The 20963-nt window shown below is 52.6% G+C and overlaps 1 protein-coding gene across 1 annotated transcript; it reads right to left on the bottom strand.

The window, feature by feature from the left end:
* Positions 1–9546: 9546 nt before the first annotated feature.
* Positions 9547–18104, bottom strand: SRM (spermidine synthase). Its single transcript, XM_030537654.1, has 8 exons — positions 17943–18104; positions 17300–17420; positions 16825–16917; positions 15471–15624; positions 13447–13530; positions 12655–12800; positions 11405–11528; positions 9547–10554 (listed from the first exon to the last, which is right to left on the bottom strand). Exons 1-8 carry the CDS (start codon positions 18089–18091, stop codon positions 10544–10546), a joined length of 882 nt encoding a protein of 293 aa, XP_030393514.1. The 5' UTR covers positions 18092–18104; the 3' UTR covers positions 9547–10543.
* Positions 18105–20963: the final 2859 nt, after the last annotated feature.

Raw genomic sequence — 20963 nt, 5'->3', positions numbered from 1 at the left:
AGAAACCTTTGATTCCCTCGCTGAAAGGCACAAAGGAAAGGAACTATTCTGCGTTAAACAGATTCTCCTGGGATTCCTAGGTCTGATTCTAGTCAGGAAATACAGCACACTAACAGGTGTGCTGGAGCAATTCATATGGGGGGGGGGTGCTGCTGAGAGCCACTGAACCAAACTGTAAACCCTGTATATAATGGAAACCACTTAAAGCCAGGGGGGTGCTGCAGCACCCCTAGTTCCAGCATCTATGTGCCCTGACTGCCTTTCCCACCATGCCCTGGATAGCTGGGGAGTTAAGGTCACTGCCAGCTCGTGCACCCTGATCCAGGATGAAACGTCCCCTTCTCCCTTCAGGAACAATTGCACCGATTTATCCGAACCCACCCTGCTGCCCTCCCTAATGCAGTCCATCAAACTCCTCCAGCCCAGTGAGCTGCTGGGGCGCAGGGTGCACTGATCTGCTGGCCCAGTTACAGAGCATGGCATGGGGACTTGGCCAGCTGACCCAGGGCTGAACTGCTTGGCGGTGGAGCAAAACCAGGGGATTGCAAATGGGGCCTCAAGAGGAACACAGGGCCTCATCCCATTCCAGTCTGAGATAACAGACAGGCAGGAGGTGAATCCAAGACAGTCACTTACAAGACAGGACTAACCCAAAGGGCACATTAGCCCAAATGCTAGATAGCCAGCAGTGGAGGCAGACAGCCAGCACAGCTGGGTCTCCACGCTGGGGGCTGTCTAGGCGAACCAGACTGCTTGTTTGCATGGATTCAGCTCTGTGCAGTGCTATGTCTTACATATGGGCTGTTCCCTGAGACACCACAACAGAGTGAATGGAGTCAAAATCTGGCAGCAAAGGGAGAGGTGAGGGGGATAAGCGATGATGTCAGAAAGGAGCTGGAGAGGCAGGAGGATGCCCAGGGAGGCAGGAGCTGTGGAGATGGCTTTTCCACCACCAAGGGCCAGATGATGACCAGCATGGAGGGCTGCCTGAAATGTTGAGCAGGACTTTCTCAGGCTGCAGCAAGACCAGCAACAGAGGCTTAAGGTACAGGAATGCCAGGAAGGAATATTACCCTCCTCAGGGAGCAGGCCCCAGGAGACAGCGTCTGCCCAGACACGACAGCAGAGTCCCTGTCCCCACTCCCAACTGCCAGGCAGGCTCCAGCCGGAACATTCCACGATGCTTCTCCCAAGAGCTGAGCTTGGTGTCCCTGCTGCTGTGTGCACTGAGGGGATGTGGCCAACGGACGCCCGCAGGTGGGATGGGTTCAAGACCACGTGGCCCTGGCTCTGAATGGTTCATACAGGCAGCTGCTGTGGGCCACGCAAGAAGTGATGGAATTAGCTGCTGGTACTAAAGCTGATGCCTTTTCTCTTAGGCTCCCCAAGAGCTGGTGAGCCTGGCTGGGCAGCAGGATCCAAGCTGGCTGCCTCAGAGGTGGTGATGGGCCACACTACAGCTTCCTTTGCCTGCAGAGATGCCCCTCCCACATTATCCAGCAGCTTCCTTCCTTTCTCCACCGGGACTCCCCAGCCAACTCCTCCTCTGCCCTCTGCAAGAAATAACCCTGTAGGGTTCAGTCTCATTAACTCTGAGGTGGGGATTTGCCCACGAGCCCAGGCTAGTTGCCAGCTCAGACCTGTGAGCTGTGATCTTGCTGTCCCCTTCATAAAGACCAGCTGACCTCTGAGGCACTCCCTCCTCCTAGCCCCCTAAGCACCTGTACAGGGAAAGTCAAGAACTTTTCTGACTGTGAGGGATTAACATAGCCCCTCCATTTTGCCCTGTCACTTCACCTTCCACAGCCCTGACCTCATTGGCTTCTCAAATCCCTAACTTGGCTTCCCCACTGGAGTCACATCGAGGTAAAGCTTCTCCACAGCTTCTGAGTTCTGCATGGCTCCAGTCCCTAGCAACCCCCACCCCTTCACTGGGGTCTCTCTTCTCTGCTTTCACCATCTCCTCCTTCTATTCCCTAGCTGTGGTACTGCTTATCCTCCCAGTGAGGCTGTATCTCCTTGTGCTCCTCTTGCTGTCTCCTCAGGACTCAACTCCTCTGGAAGCCTGTCGGTGGTAGCACCTCCATAACACTGCTATCTGTCTTGCTGGTGCCTCCAACTGACCGTCTCAAGGCAGGGGCTGTTCCTTGGCTGGCATGTAGCTCGCAGCCCCTGGTGCTCACCTCCACTTCTCATTTAGGGTTAAAGTACATAATCAATTAAGACTGTGACCACTGTTGGACGTGGGGCTAGTATGGATGGCCCCACTCTGGACTGGGACTCAGGAGATTGGCTTTGGGTTCCTGCCTGTGGCAGAGGCTCTGTGTGTGACCTTGGGAAAGTCACTTCATGGCTCTGTACCTCAGCTTCCCATTCTGTAAAGGGGGATAATGAGCCTTCCTTTGTCTATTTAGCCTGTACGCTCTCTGAGGCAGGGACTCTCTTCCTATGGTTATGTGCAGCATCTTACACAGCAGACCCCCCCTAAGTGCTGCTATAAAAATAATAGAGCACTGTGGAGGTATATCATCATGTTAAGGGGTTGGGATGTCCCTCCCAGCTGCTTTACTCTATTGAATGGATATGCATGGTCTCCTGCCTATTTCTTGCCTGGCCTTAGACCAGAACACAGTATTTTCTTGCTGCACAAAATGGAATTGGTCTGGATCCCAGAGGCCAGAAACTAAGTTGCATCTGAAGGGTTCAAAGGCCCTATCTTTCCTTGGTAGCCAGATGCCTCCCCAACATCTCCACAGGGATCTGAGTGCCAAAGAGCAACACAATAAACAAAGCAACAGTCAGCTGATGGCAGCAATCCTCCTTGAGAGGGGGAAAAACTGGTAATTGCTCACAGGCCTGAAATTGTAACTCATTTATCAAGGCAGCCTCAGAACAGTCCTGTAACACCAGCAGTCCCATCCCTGAGGCACCTTGGTGCAGCATGGCTACACACCAGATGGATGGTTCAGTCACAGCTTTCATTAGCACTAATATAACAAGCCAAGGAAGAGAGAGTATCTGAGTGTGGCTTGGAGACTGAAGTCTCTGCTCATCTCTGAGCCAAGTTTCAAAGCAGGTGCACGGAGAGGAAGGAATATCACCAGAACGTGGATGCCACGAATTACTGAGTCTTCTGTAGTTCTCCAGGGAGGTTGAGCTGGGAGACAGGTCCTACCTCCTCTGGCCACTGCTCCATAAACCCAGCTGGGATTGAGAGAGGCTGAATAGGGTGTGTGTGTGGGGCTGCTTGCAGAGGAACATTCTAAAACATCACAACATTTCATTTCAATGGTGTCATAACCTCAGCGATATCCGTACAGTGCGTTGTGGGGGAGTGGGCACCTGCCCACTGTTGCAGCTGCATCAGTTTGCCATTTCAGAGTAATGATGTGTCCAGTTCTAAGTCTTTTGTTCAATTATGAGGTAAAAGTCCAAGTAAAAACAAAACATTTCAAAAACTTTTCCATAGAAAATGTCACCATGAAACAATTTCTATTTCAACTACACAGCATCTGCCTGTGGAAACTCACTGAATTTTAATTAGGAAGCAGTTTGTACTGGGAAACAGTGTGAAGAGGCCTGGGGCTTGGCAATCTGAACTGACTCTCACTGGAGCTGAGACCGCCAGACTCATCTCAGAGATGGCCAGAGACGCTGGGGAATGACCTCTTGTACCATGAGATTTGTGAGCGTCTCTTTCATACAGCAGATCACGGTACCCACAGCCCCTTAGTTAAGTTTAATCCCAGAGATCAGACTAGTTGTATCAGCACAAGAGCCCATGAGCCCAAGGACCCTTCCCTAATGAGTTCACAGTTTGCTCCCAGGGAGAGTCCATCTCACGCCTCTGGCTGCTCTCTTGGAGTTGAAGGGAGTTAAGAACAGGGACACGTGCAGCGGTGCTGTACCCCCATGTCTACAGACAGAGTTATAGCCTTGTTCAGCAAATCTCACATAAAGGAGTCCCCCAGAAGATAAATCTGCGGCTTCTGTGTACAAATCACACAGAGCCTTTCAGTACCATGGAGAGGGCAGCCCCGCTCTTGTCCAGGAAGTCTGCTGCTGGAGGGAAGCGAGTGCTTATCATTTGCAATAGCAAGAGGCTATTAAAATTCTATTAGGCGTGCAGTTGGCAGCCTTGAAAGATGGGCCACCTACTTCCATAGCATTTGTGATCATTCATTCCTCCCCCCACTTTATCTGCTTCACACATCACTGTCCTATAACTGAGGTCCCGGTTTCTAATTCCCCACCTTTTGCATATTTTAAAAGCATTTAACTCCCTCCTATGCAGACAGTCAGAAAAGAGCTTCACCCAAAGTGCCCGACGTTTAACTCTGGGAAATTTCTCATTTTACTTTTTAATGACATTTTGCCTGAGTTTCTTTGTCTGGGCCCTGGCTGATTCCTCAGACTTTCCCCTCCTTTCCCTCATCCTTGCAAAGGAAACTGCTTTCCCCAGCACCTTGGGGGCAGTTGTTATCACTTGTAGATTGTTTGCCTGTGGAGGCGCCTGTTCTCTGACAAAATTGTCCTCAGCTTGGCAGTCTCGCGCTCTGGCTGGGCTCCATCAATAATCTAGCCAGGCCGTGAGAACATTAGCACTGGCTGAATGAGGTATTCCTGCCAATTAAGTGGCTGAAAGGACATGGGCAAGATATTTTTCATAATGAGTTTTTTTTCCTCCCCCTAAAAACTTATGAAACTTTTGGGGACCTGACGAAGTTTAACTGGCAAAGTACAGGGGTAGGAGTCAGCCCCAAGCTAGCAGACTTGACAACAGGCCTCTAGGGCACTGAGGCTGGTGCCTACCAATACCCTCTCACTGTGTTCCTCTGTCCATCTCCACCTGTTGTTTCCTGTCATATTCTTACACTGTGAGCTGTTTGGGGCAGGGCCTGGTTTTTTGTTGTGTTCATACAGCATACCTAGCACAATGGGGGTCCAGTTTTAAGACTGTGATGGGCCCGGGTGGTACTGCAATACAAATGGAGAACACCAATAGACTCCATTCTTGACTCTGCCAACTTCCCTAACCTTGTGCAAATCACTGAGTTTGGCTGGCCAAGGTTATCCCAAGTGACTACTGATTTTCAGGGCCCCGCTGGAGGCACGTGAAGCCGGCCCAGTTTTCAGATGACAGCAGACGCTCAGCACTTTAAAGCTTCTTAAGTTTAGCAGCCGAAATCACTTGTCACTTTTGGAAACCTTGATCTCTTGTACCTGTGTTTCCCAAGCTGTAGATCAGGGAAAACAGCTGCAGCCCCAGGTGTGGAAGGGAAAATCATAGATCAAATTAATGTGCAGCAGCCTAGTTGAAACTCTATACACCATGTAAGTCCCATTGTATGGGCTTGAGTAGTGCACAGAACCTGTAAGCCCTCGACGCAGGGGTGACTTTCACCCTAACAGTCAAAGTGCTTGGAGCTGCTCAGATGGCACTAGCTGCTCTTGTGCAAACTATCCTTCCATTCCCTGGCTGCATTGTTCATGAATACCGGATTCAGGCAGTGAGCTGTCTCTCTCATTGCAGAGCACTGAAGCTTTTAAACTGCCTATAAAGAACAACTGTCTGGCCATTACTGCGGAGTTGTGTAGGGCTCTACCAGCAGATCATGGGTAGCTTTGATTGTAGATACCACCGTGGCAGGGTAGGGCTAACGGACTTGTAAATTAGGCCACTCTAGTGAGATTAAATCTTTGCAGAGCTAAGGAAAAAGGCAATCAAGGCGAGCTGTATGGAGGAGCCTGGAGCCTTTCATCTCTAGGGCACGCTGCATAGGGGGCAGTAATCTTACACATCAAACGGTAGCTGCTCCTCCTGACTGAGGTGGCAGGCTCAGTCCTCTTCTCCATATATAGGAAAAGCCTCATTGGCATTCTCAGCAGGATTGAATAGGTTATAGGGATTGAACCATCTTCTGCCATGGGGGAAGCTTGCATTGCCCCTTGCCCAGTCTGTACCTGATCTGTGGACAAAGGGATTTGCAGAGATGTCAATCCAGCACCAACTTAGACTGTAAGCTCCTGGGGGAAGGGCCTGGCTTTGGGTTCTGTTTGCACAGCACCCAGGGTCCCTGAGTAGGGCTCCTGGATCCTACAGCAATACAAATAATCAACAGGTGGGAAGAGCTTTCCAAAGGTGGGTCAGCATGAAGGGCTGTGCCCTGGAGCCCTTTAAACAGGGCAGAGGGGTAAAGCTTCAAAAGGTGAATAGAGAAGCTTTTAAAATAAGAGAAAATTCAACAAGAACCACAAGAGCATGCAGGAGGCGAAATTACAGCACTGGAAATCACCTCCCCCAGTACTTCGCATATCACCTGCGTGCAAAGGCCTGGGATTCTGCTGACACCAGGGAATGCAGCTCCCTGCTGGGCTTTAGGAGGATGTTATCAACAGAGGGAGGAGGAACAGACCCCACAGCCCTAGGCTTAGCAGGTACAAAACATCTTTATAGCTCTCCCTTCCCCCAAACCTTATCCATTCCCTTTTAGTGATCGTCTCCCCAGCCTCCCCCTGGAGGCGTTGACACAGGATTACTTCTTCCCTCACTCGCCCATCATGCTGCTTTTGTACTCATGACTGCTGCCCTCCTAGAGAGACTGGGCCCAAAGTGCTTTGGTAGCCTTACTGAGACACCACGAGGGAAGAGAACAACCCACCTGCACCAGGGATGCAAAGATGGCTTTGGGCCAAAATCAATCCAGAATGCCAGGGGCCTGATTTCCCACTAGCAACTCCATTTCCACCAAGAGAACTACAGGCAGCAAAGTGCACAGAACTCTGGTCAGCTGCCCCAGGGAAGGAAGGGATGAGTTGGGATCAGCTCCTGTGCAGTAAACGAGCTTGTCTACATCGCTCACAGGCATGGTGGTGCCAATGTCCCTCGCACGGGAGACCTCTGCGACATCGCGGTCATCACGCACACCTTCCGCCTCCTGACGTGCCCGGATGCCATGGTAAAGAACGTGGCAATGACCGCCCTGCGCGCCGCCACCGCGAAGCGAATAGGCAGAGCTCCTTCCGATCAAGATGTAGCCACCTTCCTGAGCGGATCCCTGGACGGCGAATTCGCCTGGGGCAGGGGCGACATGGCCTCGCTGTGGACCCGCGCCCGCAACGCCACGCGCCGACTGGGAAAGCGACTGGGCTGCCGCTGGGTGTGGAGCGAGGAACGGCGGGAGCTGGGAGTCCTGGTACCGCGGATCGAGACAGAGGGCAACACCATCGTCAGCCCCGGAGCTAGAGGCTTGCTGGAGAAGTCCCTGAAGGCTGCTGTCCACGCGCTCTATGTGGACACCCTGAAGAAAAAACCGGACCAGGGCAAGGCCTTCGAGGTCACCAGCAAGTGGGACTCCAGCAACCACTTCCTCCCTGCGGGCAGCTGCACCCGATTCGCCGACTGGCGCTTCATACACTGCGCCCGACTGAACTGCGTCCCGCTCAATGGAGCCATCCGCAATGGGAACCCGGACAAGCGCTGCAGGAAGTGTGGGTACGCCATGGAGACCCTCCCCCACGTCCTGTGTAGCTGCAGGCCCCATGCCAGAGCCCGGCAGCTGCGCCACAACACCGTCCAGGACCGCCTAGTGAAGGCCATCACCCCGCACCTGGGAGAGATCGCTGTCAACTGCACCATCCCTGACACTGACAGCCCACTGCGCCCGGACATCGTCGTCACGGACGAGGATCGGAAAAAGATCATCCTCGATGTGACAATCCCGTTCGAGAACAGGACCTAGGCTTTCCGTAAAGCCCGAGCCCGCAAACTTGAGAAATACGCTCCCTTGGCGGACGCCCTGCGGACGAAAGGCTACGAGGTCTACACCGACGCTCTGATCGTTGGGGCCCTGGGTGCCTGGGACCCCTGTAATGAACGCGTACTTCGCACCTGTGGGGTGGGCCGTCGCTACGCGCGGCTCATGAGACGCCTAATGGTCTCAGACACTATTCGATGGTCTAGAGACATTTACACAGAGCACATCACTGGCCACCGCCAATACCGAGTGGGAGCCGGTGTGACTCTGTGAACCCAGGAGGGGGAGGAAACTTGTGGACCTCCCCTGCTGGACTTTATCCCCTGAGCCCTGAACCCACCAAACCGAACTCCACCATGTGAAGGTCATCCTATCCCCATTACCCAGCCCGCTTATCTTTACCCATGACTGTCTGTAACCTGTATGTATGAGCGATGTACCCCCACTGCTTCCTAACTGTATCTTGATCTCACCCACCGTACACCCCGCATTGGGGACATGGCAGACTGTATATGTTATGTGCCGTTCAATACCAAACTACTAGCATCCCCCTATACTCTGCATGCTACCCTCGATGATCAATAACTGACTTTTCAAACTCTCTGTATCGTTTACTTTGAAACATTTTTCTAATAAACTTTTATATCTGGGGGGTGGGGAGGGAGGAAAGGGCATCAAACCAGAGTGTAAGGCACTAGGGCGACCCCTAGGGGATAAGAAAAGGTTCTGTTCTGGGGACCGCCCTAAGACAACAGCTGGGGTGGGAAGAACATGTATATAGGGCAACAGGACAAACTCTTGGAGGGGTAGATGAAACAAGGCCCGGACCCTAAGCAAAGGGAAGGACACAAAGTTGTCACACCCACTTAAACAGCTAGTTCAAGCCCAGACACCAGGGTGAAATCTGGCCAGCCTGCCCGACAGGCTCCACTTCTGCACTGGAGCATTGCTTTGCAATGCCTCAGGCCAGCGAAGGAGCTGTGCTGATGGGAATCTGAGGAGTGGGGCTGCCACGCTGAGGCAATAGCTAGAGATAAAGCAGAAGGGGAGACTCCAGCAGAAGAGGCAGACATGACAGACAGTCGCTGGCTACATGAGCTGCAGGCACTGTTGGCAGGGCGTGACACAGCCTAGTCCCAACAGGAGCAAAACATTGCTCTCCTCTACCGTGACAGAGCCCGCAGGGAACGTTCTTCCTTGGCAGCGCAAGCCCTTTGATTTGGGTTCTCGAGATGTCCCCTAGTGGGCATTCAAGGTTTGTACAACTAGAGCCCACTGCAGGATTGAAGAGCAGTCAGCCTTAGGGACCAGTAGCGGTTTTGCAGAGGACAATAAGAAGAAACAATGTCTAGCTGGGAGGAGTCAGCGATTTAAGCCAGGGAGATGGGGCTTCCTTAGTTTGACAAGTAAGCAGAGGGGAGCAGCCAGGAGCCTCTTGTTTGGACTAGAGAGTAGCTGAGGCCAAGGGGTGCTGACTTGTGCAGCGCACATGGGATAGCAGGGGGGGCCAGAGCTCTTCGTGGGTGGAGGCTGCAATGCAGAGGCATGCACCAGGTCACAGTTTACATATATGCCTTTATATGTCCTGCAGGGCGGGGGGGGAGGAGGAGTAGGAGCCAGGCTGACTGGATGGTGCCCCGAGACCCTTCAGTAAGAGGCAGTAGGATGAACACCCCTCCCTATCAAGGAAATGCACCGACTCCAGCGTCACCTTAACCACCAGAACAGATTGTTTGCTTGGGAGTGACAGCTGCAGGGGGCTGCACTGAGAGAGGACACCAACAGCCCAGAGGCAGCATGGAGTTCTTTTAATGAGTAATGGAGAGATGGAGTCTGAGACTCAGAACCCAGTACACACTGAGAACAAATTATACATCCATTGATCTTGGGAGCAAGAATACAAATCATGATACGCCTCCCACAGGCCAGCCAATACTGGGCCTGAGTGTTCTACTTACGGCTAAAAGGCGGAGGCCTTCAGGAGACACTAGCTCCCCTGACATCCATCCTCGCTGCTATCCACCAGGCAACAGGTGGATATAAAGCACCGACCTCTGCATTGGGGAACATGCCTTGGAACCGATCCGAAAGCAAGGATTAAAAAAACAGGAGTTACCCTGTTAGTGCCCCAGCACTTTGTTTCCAACCAATTTAAAAACAAAACAACACACCAAACTACTAGACTTTGCTGCCAGGCGATGAGCTGGCCCTGTAACACCGCTGCTCGCTCCAGTGAGACTAGAGACCTATTGTGAATGGCAACAGAGGATATGAATTGTGACCTCTCCAAGGAAACAGTGGAGCTGGGGTTCAGGCTTGTTACCAGTTACAACAGCTCAGCAGCAGGGAGCTCTCTGGGGAGGAGAACAGGCTACCTCCCTGCACACTATTCCCTTCCCTGTGTTTAAGACCGAGTTAATGAACCTTCTGGACACGTCCCAAGTTCCAGAAGATTGATACGCAGACATATGTCAGTTATAAATACACCAAGGGAGCTGGGGCCAGGAGAAGGGAGGGAGAAAAGGAAGAAAGGAGAAAGATATCTTACATTCCCAATACTGGAAAGAACAGTTTTGACCCCAAGCAACAAGGGGCTTGGAGAGTCTCATCTGGCTTATGCTCTGCCATCTTTAAAGCGGTATCAGACGGAATGTTGGCTGGCAAAGGGTCAAATCCCCAGCCAGGAGGAAGAGTTGGCAGCCTGCTGAGAGAGTCCCCATGCTGCAGCGCTGAAGATCTCAGGGTCCAACTCATGGGGGAAAAGCAGCTTCTCAGGCTCTCACATATCACTCAAGGCCTGGAGACACCCAAGAGAGAGGAATTCTGTTAATTGTCTAGAGAAACGACAAACCTGCTTACACAGGGGCTGGGAAGTGTATTTCTGGGCATGCACTGACAATGCCACTAGCTTGGGCAATTCCTCTAGCACGCTGAGCAGGTCTCCTTTCTGCTGCTGCACCCTTCACAGCCGGGGCTGAGGCCTGACTGGAACAGGGATGGTTTGAAGGGGGTGATGTAAAACATGGACAAATCCTTCAGCAATGCACAATGAACTCCACGCCCACTGTAGACCGCCACCCTGCCATTCTCTAGTCCTCAGGATCCACAGCCCACGCCTGCATACCCAGGCCCTTTGTGGGACTTCTCTAATGAGAACTGGTCTATTCCAGTGACTCTCAGGGCCCACGGGTGGATCTAAAGCCTGTTCGGGGTTTGATTCAGGTTAGTTCTCCGTAGTAGTGCTCCTCCTATACACGTGTTATACTGACAAGCCGTGTGTTCTATAAGCTCCTGCGTCGCCAGGGCTATTGGCCTGCACTGGCTTCACCACGCCTCACCCAGAGCAGCCAGCACAATCTCCATGCTGGTTAGCTCTGCAGACCTTACAATCCCACACCAACTCCCGCTCCCTGGAATTAATCAGGACAGTCCTTGGCTCAAGGTCAAGGGTCCCATAAGCTGGATCTGAGCATTCCCTGCCCAAGAAGGAGCTTTGTACTTCTAATGAAGGCATGGCATCAACAGCAGTTACAGAACAGTGAGGCCCCCAAGTGGAAACCCTCGGTCCCAAGATCAGTGGTTCCACTCACAGAAGGTTGGGTTCTCACCAGCCTTTGTGGGGAAAGAGGGGCTGCAGCCTCACTTACCTTCCGTTGCAAACTCAGGCAGGATGAAAGCTGCCCGATGGATGTCAGAGTTGTAGTATTTCAGGTTCATCTTTTCCACTTGCTGTTGCGAGAGCTGCTGCACAGGCTCCCGAAAATTTGTGCTCTGCGAGAAACATACATGCACTCAGTGTTTGCATAATTGTCTAGAGGGGTCCTGCGTCCTGGCTGCTGGGAGCAGACAGTGAGAACACACACACCAACGGGCCTTTTTTATGGCATTTTCCCACCCTGGGATCACAAGCCCTGCACAACAGCTTCTTAGGGTCTGGAGTCTGCAAACCCCGGATCACATGACTAGCCCTTATTCCCAGGCTGAAGTCAGTGAGATTAACTTGCACAACCAGGGACTGTTTGCGTGAGCCCTGTGCCAACCAAAGCTTTCATGCCGTGACTGAGTGCCTGAAGATCAAACCCCTCAACTCAGGGCAGAATCCGCATCTGTATTCAGTGCAGCAGGGACTACACTGCCAGAGCCCTGGCAGAGAAATGCAGCTGGCATTCTGACCCAGCGGGAGAGCCCAGCCGTGCGCTGCGACAGGCCTGAAAGGGGGGAGTCAGGGGACAGGAGGCCATATGCAGAGTCTTTCACTTCAGAGCACTGCTCCAAAGTCAGTCCCAGTTATTAACAGCCAGTGACTGTTTTGGGGCCCTGCATGCAATGAGTTTGGTGGGTCTCAACCCGGTTCCCAGTGGATAGCCACCCACATCTCAGAAACAGAACCGCAAGAGGCTGTTGAAACTGACTGTCTCCCTCATTCCTTGCGGTGGCCCCCAGGGTCAGGGCTGGGGCTCTTTGATGGGGAGCCTGCACTGCTGCTGAGCCTCCTCAGTGGAACCACACCCTGCCTCTCACACATGTGCACAGCAGGCATCAGGACATATGGTTACAGTAGCCAGCCAGTTCTGTCCCAATGACACATGGGCTAGGCAAGCGGACCGTGGCTTCTAGACCCTGACTAGGCATGGCTGAGCACAGCACGGACCCAGAGGGGGCCCTGATTCCTGGGAAGATGGGTTTAGGTGCCACATGTAGATCCTTCTGAGTTTGCCTCTGTGCTGTGCCCCTGGATGACTGCATAAGAGCGGGCTTCCTGGCCTTTCAGAAACTAAGAAGTGGCTGATGCTGCTAACTGAGCCAAGCCTGTTCCATGTCTTCCTCCTCCTCCTCCATCCCCAGCGCCCCTACAGGCTGCAGGGAGAGGGCAGCTGCTGGGACACCCAACACTCACTGGGTTCTTACTGCACAGCATGAAGCCGATCTGCCCGCTGGGATACGTAGGGATGGTGCAGTAAGCGTATTCCACCACAGGGAACAGAGACTTGCAAAACTGACGCATCTCCTTAATGAGATCCAGGTGCAGCCACTGGCATTCACCTGTGCAGGTAACAGGGATAGAAAGGTTAGAATAGACAATGCCACATTTAGCACTCTAAAGTTAAGCAGAGAGGTTTCTGAGCAGAGAGGTTTCAGGTTAAGGCTGGTTTTAAATCCGAAGACTAAGGCCTGGTCTACACCTAAGTCTTACCGGCACAGCTACATCGGGATGGGCTGGGATTTTTAACACTGAGATAGCTTTGCTGGTAAAAGCCCTAGTGTAGACGCAGTGTGAAGATTACTGGAAACGCACAGGAAGACTAAGGCCAGACTCAGACAGCTCTGGGAAGTGAGATTTTTGAACAGTAGATATTATATCACGGATCCCAAGTTTGGCTTTTTGCTGCCTCGGATATTTGTGCCTGGTGATTACAACATTACAGGAAATCCACAGCAGCAGGCACACGGGGAGAAGATCCTCAGACCCACGTTACCTGTTTGTTATAACCCTCTGTTACAATAGGACCCTGGTATTCCCAGCCTCACCTACCTGAACTTCCCTATTTACATAGTTACCTTCAACTCTAGCCTGGGACTTGGGACACCTGGGCTCAATTCCCTGCTTCATCAGACTTCCTGTGATCTTGGGCAAGTCACTTCGCCTCTCTGTGCCTCAGTTGCCCAACTGTACCCTGTCTGGTCTCACCTTGGCAGCAGAGAATCCCATCCTCTCGCAGAGCCGTCTTCATCAGCTGGTAGTAGGATTCTTTGAACAAGCTCTCCGCGGGACCTAGGGGGAGGATGTCACAGAGATGGCTCAGAATCCATGAAAATCCCTTTGTGCATCTAGGGCATGGCTTCACCAGGCTCTGGAAGAGACCAGAGCTTTGCTCCACCTGGGGGTCTAGATACTCAGATCTGATACTAGGTGAATTCAATTGTTTTAGAAAAGAAGGTTCTGAATCACTTTTTAATGAATTGTAAACGACGACTAGAGGTGATCTGGGACTGTGCAGTCTGCGGTGTTTGGATCTGGGGTTCCAGTTTGCCCCACCTCCAGCACAGCAGAGCCACCCTAATTCTCTCTTTGGTACTCAGCAAACAATACAAATCTCCTGATCTCACCCCACTGCTCGGCAGATTAAAGGGAAGAAGATAACATCAGCAAGGGCACTGGGGTTAGGCTAGTTTGTCTATCAAGATCAGACAGTAGTAGCTGAAGGAACCTTCTGCTATGGGAATCAGGAGAGCAGAACATCCCCTGAGGCATGTATTCTCCACCTCTCTACCCCCGCTCAAAAGCATGGTAGTGTTGCAAACGGGAGCAGAAAACAATTAAATGGTAAAACCTGAGGCAGCATTATATACTCGGTCGAAGAGAGGAAAGGTGGTTGAGGACCTAGGGTGCCAGCTTCGGACCCAGGTTCAATTCTGCCATGAACTCCCCATGTGCCTTCAGCAAGTCACCCTGGGGCCAGTTTATTAGAATGATTTAGGTGCTTAATTCCCACTGATTTCCAGGGCAGCTAGATGCCCAAATACTTTTAAAAATCTGGCCCTTCGTGACTGCGTCTTGGTTACGCATCTGTAAAACGGGGACAGGATCATTTCCCTGCCTCCCACGGTTGTTGGGCAGCTAATACATTAAAGACCATGCGGCTCTCAGCTACTATGGTAATGGGCCAGTGAGTATATAAAGAAGGTAGCCAGCTCCCTTCACGCCTCGCCACCCCCTCGAGATGCTGACAGCAGCTCACTACAGGTAGGAAGACTGAGAACTCTTACATCACTATAGCTGTCTCCGAGGAGCATGACAAATCCACACTCCTGAGAGATGTGGCTATTCCAACGTAACCCCGGTGCACTCTCTTTTAGGTTCTTTCTGATGGAAGAACTCTTCCATCGAGTTGGCTACCACCTCTTGGGAAGGTGGATTACCTATGCTGACAGGAGAACCCCTCCTGGTGGCGTAGATAGTGTCTACACGACAGACCGATGTTGATGCGAGGCAGGGAAGCACTCTCACTAGGGAAGCATCTACATTAAAATTTTGCTCCCTCCGATGTAACTTCCCCGCTCTGCCGAGTTGACTCCACCTCCATAAGAGTCAACATCAACGGAGTTAGGCCGACACAAGGAGCGAAGGTGGACACGCAAAGGTGATTTAATGACTGCAGTGGCTAGATGCTGACGTAACTTAGGTTAATACAATTTTGTCGTGTAGACATGTCCTTAAATGGCCACAGACATGCAGCTGCATCTGTAGCAGTTTACATGTAGACACAGGCTGAGTAGGCAGGGAGGGCTGGCAATTAGAAGTTCTTTTCAGACTCCAGGATCAACTAGTTATTAGAAGCGGTAATTAGAGCACCTCCGAGGACTGGGGCACAGAGCCTCGAAAAAGGAAGCAAGAGGGCTGGCTGGCGGCCTTGCTCCTAGTTGGCAAAGAAACAATTTTCAGATGCAGTTTCACCCCCCATTGCTCAAGGGGCCAAAGAGACAAGGAAGAAGTAGTTCCAGCAGCTCCATGATTTGCATCTGGAGCCCCACCCAGATCACTCCCCATCAAAGGAACTGAAGTGAAAGGGAGGGAGAAGATTCTCTCTTTATTCTTCAAAAGAGCCCTGGCCAGCTGTGCACTGCCTCAGTGAGGTGTTTAGAATGGAGAGGATGGGAGGGGAGAGCGTGGATGGGACCAACACCACTCTCCCCTCTCCTTTGGGTTCTCACCCATGGGGTCGGAGGAGTCTGTGATAATCACATCAAAGGCTTCTTGGTTCTGTTTCATGAACTCAAAGCCGTCCCCAACGTGCAGGGTCAGCTTGGGGCTGGAATAGCCCACCGCCATCCCCGGGAGGTACTTCTTCGATACCAGGATCACATCCTGTAACAGACAGCACAAGCAGGTCAGTACACAGAGCGCCATGCAGCCAAGCTGATCAATGTCTGAGTCATTTCCTTCTACACCCTCAGCTCAGACCCACCTCACCAGCCATTCCAGAGCAGTCTATTTCCAGCATCTTAAGCTAAAACACAAGGCTCATCCCTTTGCTATGGCCTGAGTTCAGCAACACTCTTGCACAATAAATGCCAAACCCAAAGAGCTCTCAATTTCCAAAGGTGCCTGGAAGAACTGGGGAGACCATCTGCAGAGGCAGATCCCAACCAACATGGTGATTTTCTTTTAAACCCTGAAAATCGCCAATGTGGTTTTCAATGAAAGATATCCCCATCCCTGCCCTCAGCCTTCCTTTCCCTTTGCAAACTTCCTTGTCCAGGTGAGGAGAACACCTTGTCCCTAGTAGAGGGGCACTTTCTTCCGGGTGAGAAATCACAGTGTATTCCCTAAACACTAGAATCCTTACGGCTTGCAGAGATGTGAGAAGACACTAGTGTCAGCTGTTCTGAGGCACTCTTTGTGCTCAATGGCTGTCACAGCCCTATTCACGTCAAGGCACACTCAACCAGCAGCATTGCTTGATTTAGTAGAGAGATTAGGAATGGACTCTGGGCTTAGTTCTCATTCCTCACACAGCTCCTATTTCCCAGCACAATGGCAAGCGTTTCTGAAACTAACACCAGTATGAACTGACCAGTGGAGGAAGGACAGACCCACCTACCAGCAGAAGGCCCTGTAGGAAGAGATCCAGTTCCTGCATTCAGCAGTAGAACACCAACTCAGCAATGACCTAACAGAGGGACAAGGTCCCTTCGTTGGAGGATGCATGCTGTCCCCATTAGGGGAAGAAAAGAGGCCCTTCCCAAAGCCAGAACAATGTCTCTTCTCTGGAGCTCAGCCTTCAGATCGTGCACCTGGACTGGATTAGCCCCAGTTGTGCATGTGGAAGAGGCTATGGGAAAGAATCAGGCTGCTGCTATGAGGGCTGCGGAGATAAGGCGGTCACTGCCATGCCAACATGGCAAGGAATGAAAGCACTGTCTGTAGGGTCAGTAGCAGCGGACGAAGTAGCTGATATTTTGAAGCAGCTCTCCCATTTACTTTGAGCTGCTCTTCCACTCACCCTGCAACCTCACAGCCCACTGAAACCAAGGACACAGCAGCCTCACCTCCTGCAGTACGTACCTCATCAATTTCACACTGCACCACAGAATCCACGGATCGGTGCTTGACCACTTCTCTTAACACTCCCCCATCGCCACCACCAATAATTAGCACCTGAGACAGGAGAGAGGCCGACAACAGAAGAGAGTCAGCTTGGTCCGGCCAAGCTGGAAGGGTCATAGCAAAGTCTGGATCAAGAAAGTTAGCCCTGCAAATCCAGTCAGGGGACTTCCACAGCTTTGTCACGGACACAGTCCCCTCCTGTAAGGCAGGGATATTAGTATCTCCCAAGCTCTAAGGCCTGCTTGCGAGGTGCTCTGCAAGCCCGAGGTGAAAGCGCTACCCAAGTGTAGCGTGCTGGATTTGCATGGATAGACCACATACTTGGTGTCTGGGTTCAATATGTCAAAATGCAAATTAGATCAATAGTCATGTAAGCACAACTCCGAAAACCGTAGGCACAAGCGACCCGGCCATCAGCCAAGAGGCCACGTACCTTGCGGGGATTTGGGTGGCTGCAGAGAGGTAGGTTGGCAATCATCTCCTGGTAGGAGAACTCATCTCTCTCGGTGCACTGGATCACCCCATCCAGCACCAGCACGTTGCCGTAGGTCTTACTGCGAAGACAAAAGAAATAAGGGTCCTCAGGGCACTGCCCTCCAGGAAGAGGCTTGCGGCACCAGGTCTCGCTCTGCTGGGCAGGCCCCACTCTGGTGCCTGGGAAAGGTATCAAGAATCACCCCCTCCCGGGGCGCATAGGCCTCAGGGCTGTGAGCCACCTGCCAGCACCCAGGACTGGACCTCAGCCAGGCATCCCGGGAGCAGTGCGGGGAAGCCGGCCACGGTCCACCCTGCTCAGGCACCGAGGGGGGGGGGGGCAAGCTGCCCGGTGAGCCCCGGGACCGCTGATCCCTCCGGCGGAGAGGAAGCGGAGCCGGGTCCCCGAGGGGCAGCGGCTGTTGCACTGCGGTGACAGCCGGTAGGGCCCTGCCCCGCCACCTCACCGCCCCACCCCCGGATCCGGATCCCGTCCCGGGAGCGCCAGCCCCAGCCCCAGCCCCAGCCCGGCCCGCTCCGCTCCCTGGCCCCTGCCCAGCCCAGCCCAGCCCAGCCCAGCCCGCTCGGCTCCCGCCCGGCACCTCCGGAAGACCAGGATCTCCTGGTAGCGGGAGCGCTGCTGGTGCAGCAGCTCCTCCACCTGCAGGGACAGCGCCTGGCCGGGCCACAGGCTGCAGGTCTCCCGGAACCAGCCCTCGCGGATGGCCCCGGCCGCCGCCCCGGGCTCCATCCCGCCCGGGCCCCACAGGCCGCGCCAGCCACAGCCGCGCGGGCACCTGCCGCCAGCACACCGCCGCCTCCTCCATCACCCTAACCTGATAGCGCGGGGGGGGCGGGCACGGCTGGCCCTACAGTAGCCAATCGGAACCAAGCGCCCGCCCCGTCCGTGACATTGGAGGTTGCTATTGGTTCGCTCTCTCAGCGCTCAGCCTCTATTGGCGGCTCTAGCGACTGTATCTTGCGGTACAGCGCATTCAGCTAGCAGGTTAGTGTGGCCGGCTCCATGGGAGCCACGTGGGGGGTTAAGGATAGGAAAGAGACCCTGACCCTGCACTGCAGGAGATGGGGGAGGGGAGGGGATGGGGAAGGCCAAACCCCCGCGCCGTGTGTGTATCGGGGGAAAGCGACCCCCCCTCAGGGTGTGCGTGTGTGAAGTGATTCCCCCCCCGCTGGGTGTATGGGGAACCGGGACCCCCCCCCCGCTGGGTGTGGTGTGAAATGATTCCCCCCGCTGGGTGTGTGGGGAACGACCCCCCCAGTGTGTGTGTGAAGTGATTCCCCCCCGCTGGGTGTGTGGGGAAGCGACCCCTCCAGTGTGTGTGTGAAGTGATTCTCCCCCCCCCGCTCAGTGTGTGGGGAAGCGACCCTCCCTCAGGGTGTGTGTGCTGTGTGAAGTGATCCCCCTGCTGGGTGTGTGGGGAAGCGACCCCCCCTTCAGGGTTTGTGTGTGTGAAGTGATTCCCCCCCCCGCTGGGTGTGTGGGAAAGTGACCCTCCCTCAGGGTGTGTGTGAAGTGACCCCCCCCGCTGGGTGTGTGGGAAGTGACCCTCCCTCGGGGGTGTGGGTGTGTGAAGTGAATCCCCCCCCCCACGCTGGGTGCATGGGAAGCGACTCCCCTCAGCATGTGTGTGAAGTGATTCCCCTCCCCCGCTGGATGTGTGGGGAAGCGACCCCCCCCCCGTGTGTGTGTGCGTGTGGTGGTCTGAAGTGATTCCCTGCTGCTGGGGTGGGGGAAGCAACCCTCACTCAGGGTGTGTGAAGTGATTTCACCCCCCCAGCATGTGTGTGTGAAGTGATCCCCCCCCCCGCTGGATGCATGGGAAGCGACCCCCCCTCAGGGTGTGTGTGTGTGTGAAGTGATCCCCACCCCCGCTGGGTATGTGGGAAAGCAAACCCCCGCTGGGTGTGTGTGAAGTGATTCCTCCCCTAACCACTGGGTGTGTGAGGAAGCGACCCCCCTCAGTGTGTGTGTGATCTCTCTGCCCCACTGGGTCTGTGGGGGCACAGTGGATGTGGAATTGCCGCCAGCTATGTGTGTGTGGGGAGGTTGACCGCGCTGGATGGACAGATGTGTGATGCTCCCATCTCACTCTAGGGCTGTGGCTAGCGGGTGGGGTAGATGGGGATGTGACCTAGTCTGCTTTATGTGCAACTAGGGGGCAGTTGGGCTTGTGACAGATGGGCCAATGGGGTGTATGCACCTCTGGGGATGGGGGTGCATTACTGCTCCCTGCTGAAAAAGAAACTGAAGTTTTGAACATGTGACCTCCTTTCCCCCAGCTAGTGAAGTAAAGGTAGAAAGCCAGGGTTGATTTCATCTTTTCTCCCTGCAGGTTAGGGGAGCTCCTTGGAGCAGAGTTCATATCTCCCCTTTCTATTTTCTAATTCAAACAAAATAGTAATAAGTGAGGAGGGAAAAAAGACATGAGGCCAGGGAAAGGACATATGGCTAGTAGCTCCCTGGATGATGCCCCTCTTGAATGAGAGGAATTGCAAGTCATTTGTATTCCATTTTTATTGATTTTTAGCACTATATACCAAATGTAAAATATTGACAAATACTGTCAAACTTGTACACAGAGATATTAACATTTAGGTGTACAACAGAAATATCAGTGAGTGAGTCTGGGGTGGTTGCATTAGTGAAGATGAGATTCATACAAAGTAAGAGCTGATAAAATCCTATCCCTGCACAACTTTGCATAGTCTGTACCTGGCGTGGTACAGATATACTATTTTAGGAATGTTGTGGTTTTAAAAAGATTAGGGGGACATTTTCTTTCGCCTAGTATCTGTGAAAGAAGGCACCTGGTTCCACAGGAGTGCATCGATGTAGCAGGCAGGAGGAAAAAATATAACTCCCTTTCCAATAAACTTTTCTAGACCTAAAATGTCATGATTTTAAAAGCTGGAATCTCTTGGCAAGAATAGAAGCTTTTACTAGATTCCACTGGGAATAAGCATTCTCCCTTTCCTAATGGTGTAGAGTTCCCGTTGTAGCCCTGCAGGATACTGGAAAAGAGTGGAACTTAAACCTAAGACAGTTTTAGATCTGGAAAAGTTACTACTTGCTCAGGCCTGACTATTGCTCACCTTTGGCCACTGGCCTTTCAGAGGCATAGGGATGTATTACTTAAGAGTCAAGATGAAATGAAGTATGTTACATCTTCAGAAGAATGGTTAAATAACATCAGTTGCAAAAGTGAGTATAACCCACTCTATATTCCCCCTGATTAGAGCCATACGATGAACATGAAAGCTCCACAGTCCAAGTTGGCTACTTAAATAGGTAGTCTGTAGGAGTTCTGTTCATATCCACTAAACACATCACTGATCTCTCTACCTTCTCTGAGGCATGGGTGGAAATACGACTCGAACTACAATACTGCTAATTAAAATATTTAACTAACTGCAAGGCAAGAATAACTCCAAGATGTTTAACATCCTGCTACATGGTTAGTTTGAGATCTCAGGGTACAGTTAGTTCAACTGTACAATCCACACTCTAGGATTAGAATTGATAGCGAAAGAGTTTTTGATGTATACATGATATCCAGAATGCCTCCCTTACAAATACTTTAAAATAGAGGACTCAGTTTGGC

Source organism: Gopherus evgoodei, chromosome 18, assembly GCF_007399415.2.
Source record: "Gopherus evgoodei ecotype Sinaloan lineage chromosome 18, rGopEvg1_v1.p, whole genome shotgun sequence".
NCBI classification, from domain to species: Eukaryota; Metazoa; Chordata; order Testudines; family Testudinidae; genus Gopherus; species Gopherus evgoodei.
Note: the sequence above shows the minus strand (reverse complement) of the source record. Positions and strands in the feature narration are given on the sequence as shown.

What these genes read in the sequence shown, in the direction of transcription:
- SRM (XM_030537654.1), bottom strand. Translation starts at nt 18,091, where the DNA reads ATGGAGCCCGGGGCGGCGGCCGGGGCCATCCGCGAGGGCTGGTTCCGG. An exon ending in GAGATCCTGGTCTTCCGGAG is followed by an intron (nt 17,421 to 17,942) that starts GTGCCGGGCGGG and finishes TTGTCTTCGCAG; the next exon opens with TAAGACCTACGGCAACGTGC. An exon ending in GCCACCCAAATCCCCGCAAG is followed by an intron (nt 16,918 to 17,299) that starts GTACGTGGCCTC and finishes CTCCTGTCTCAG; the next exon opens with GTGCTAATTATTGGTGGTGG.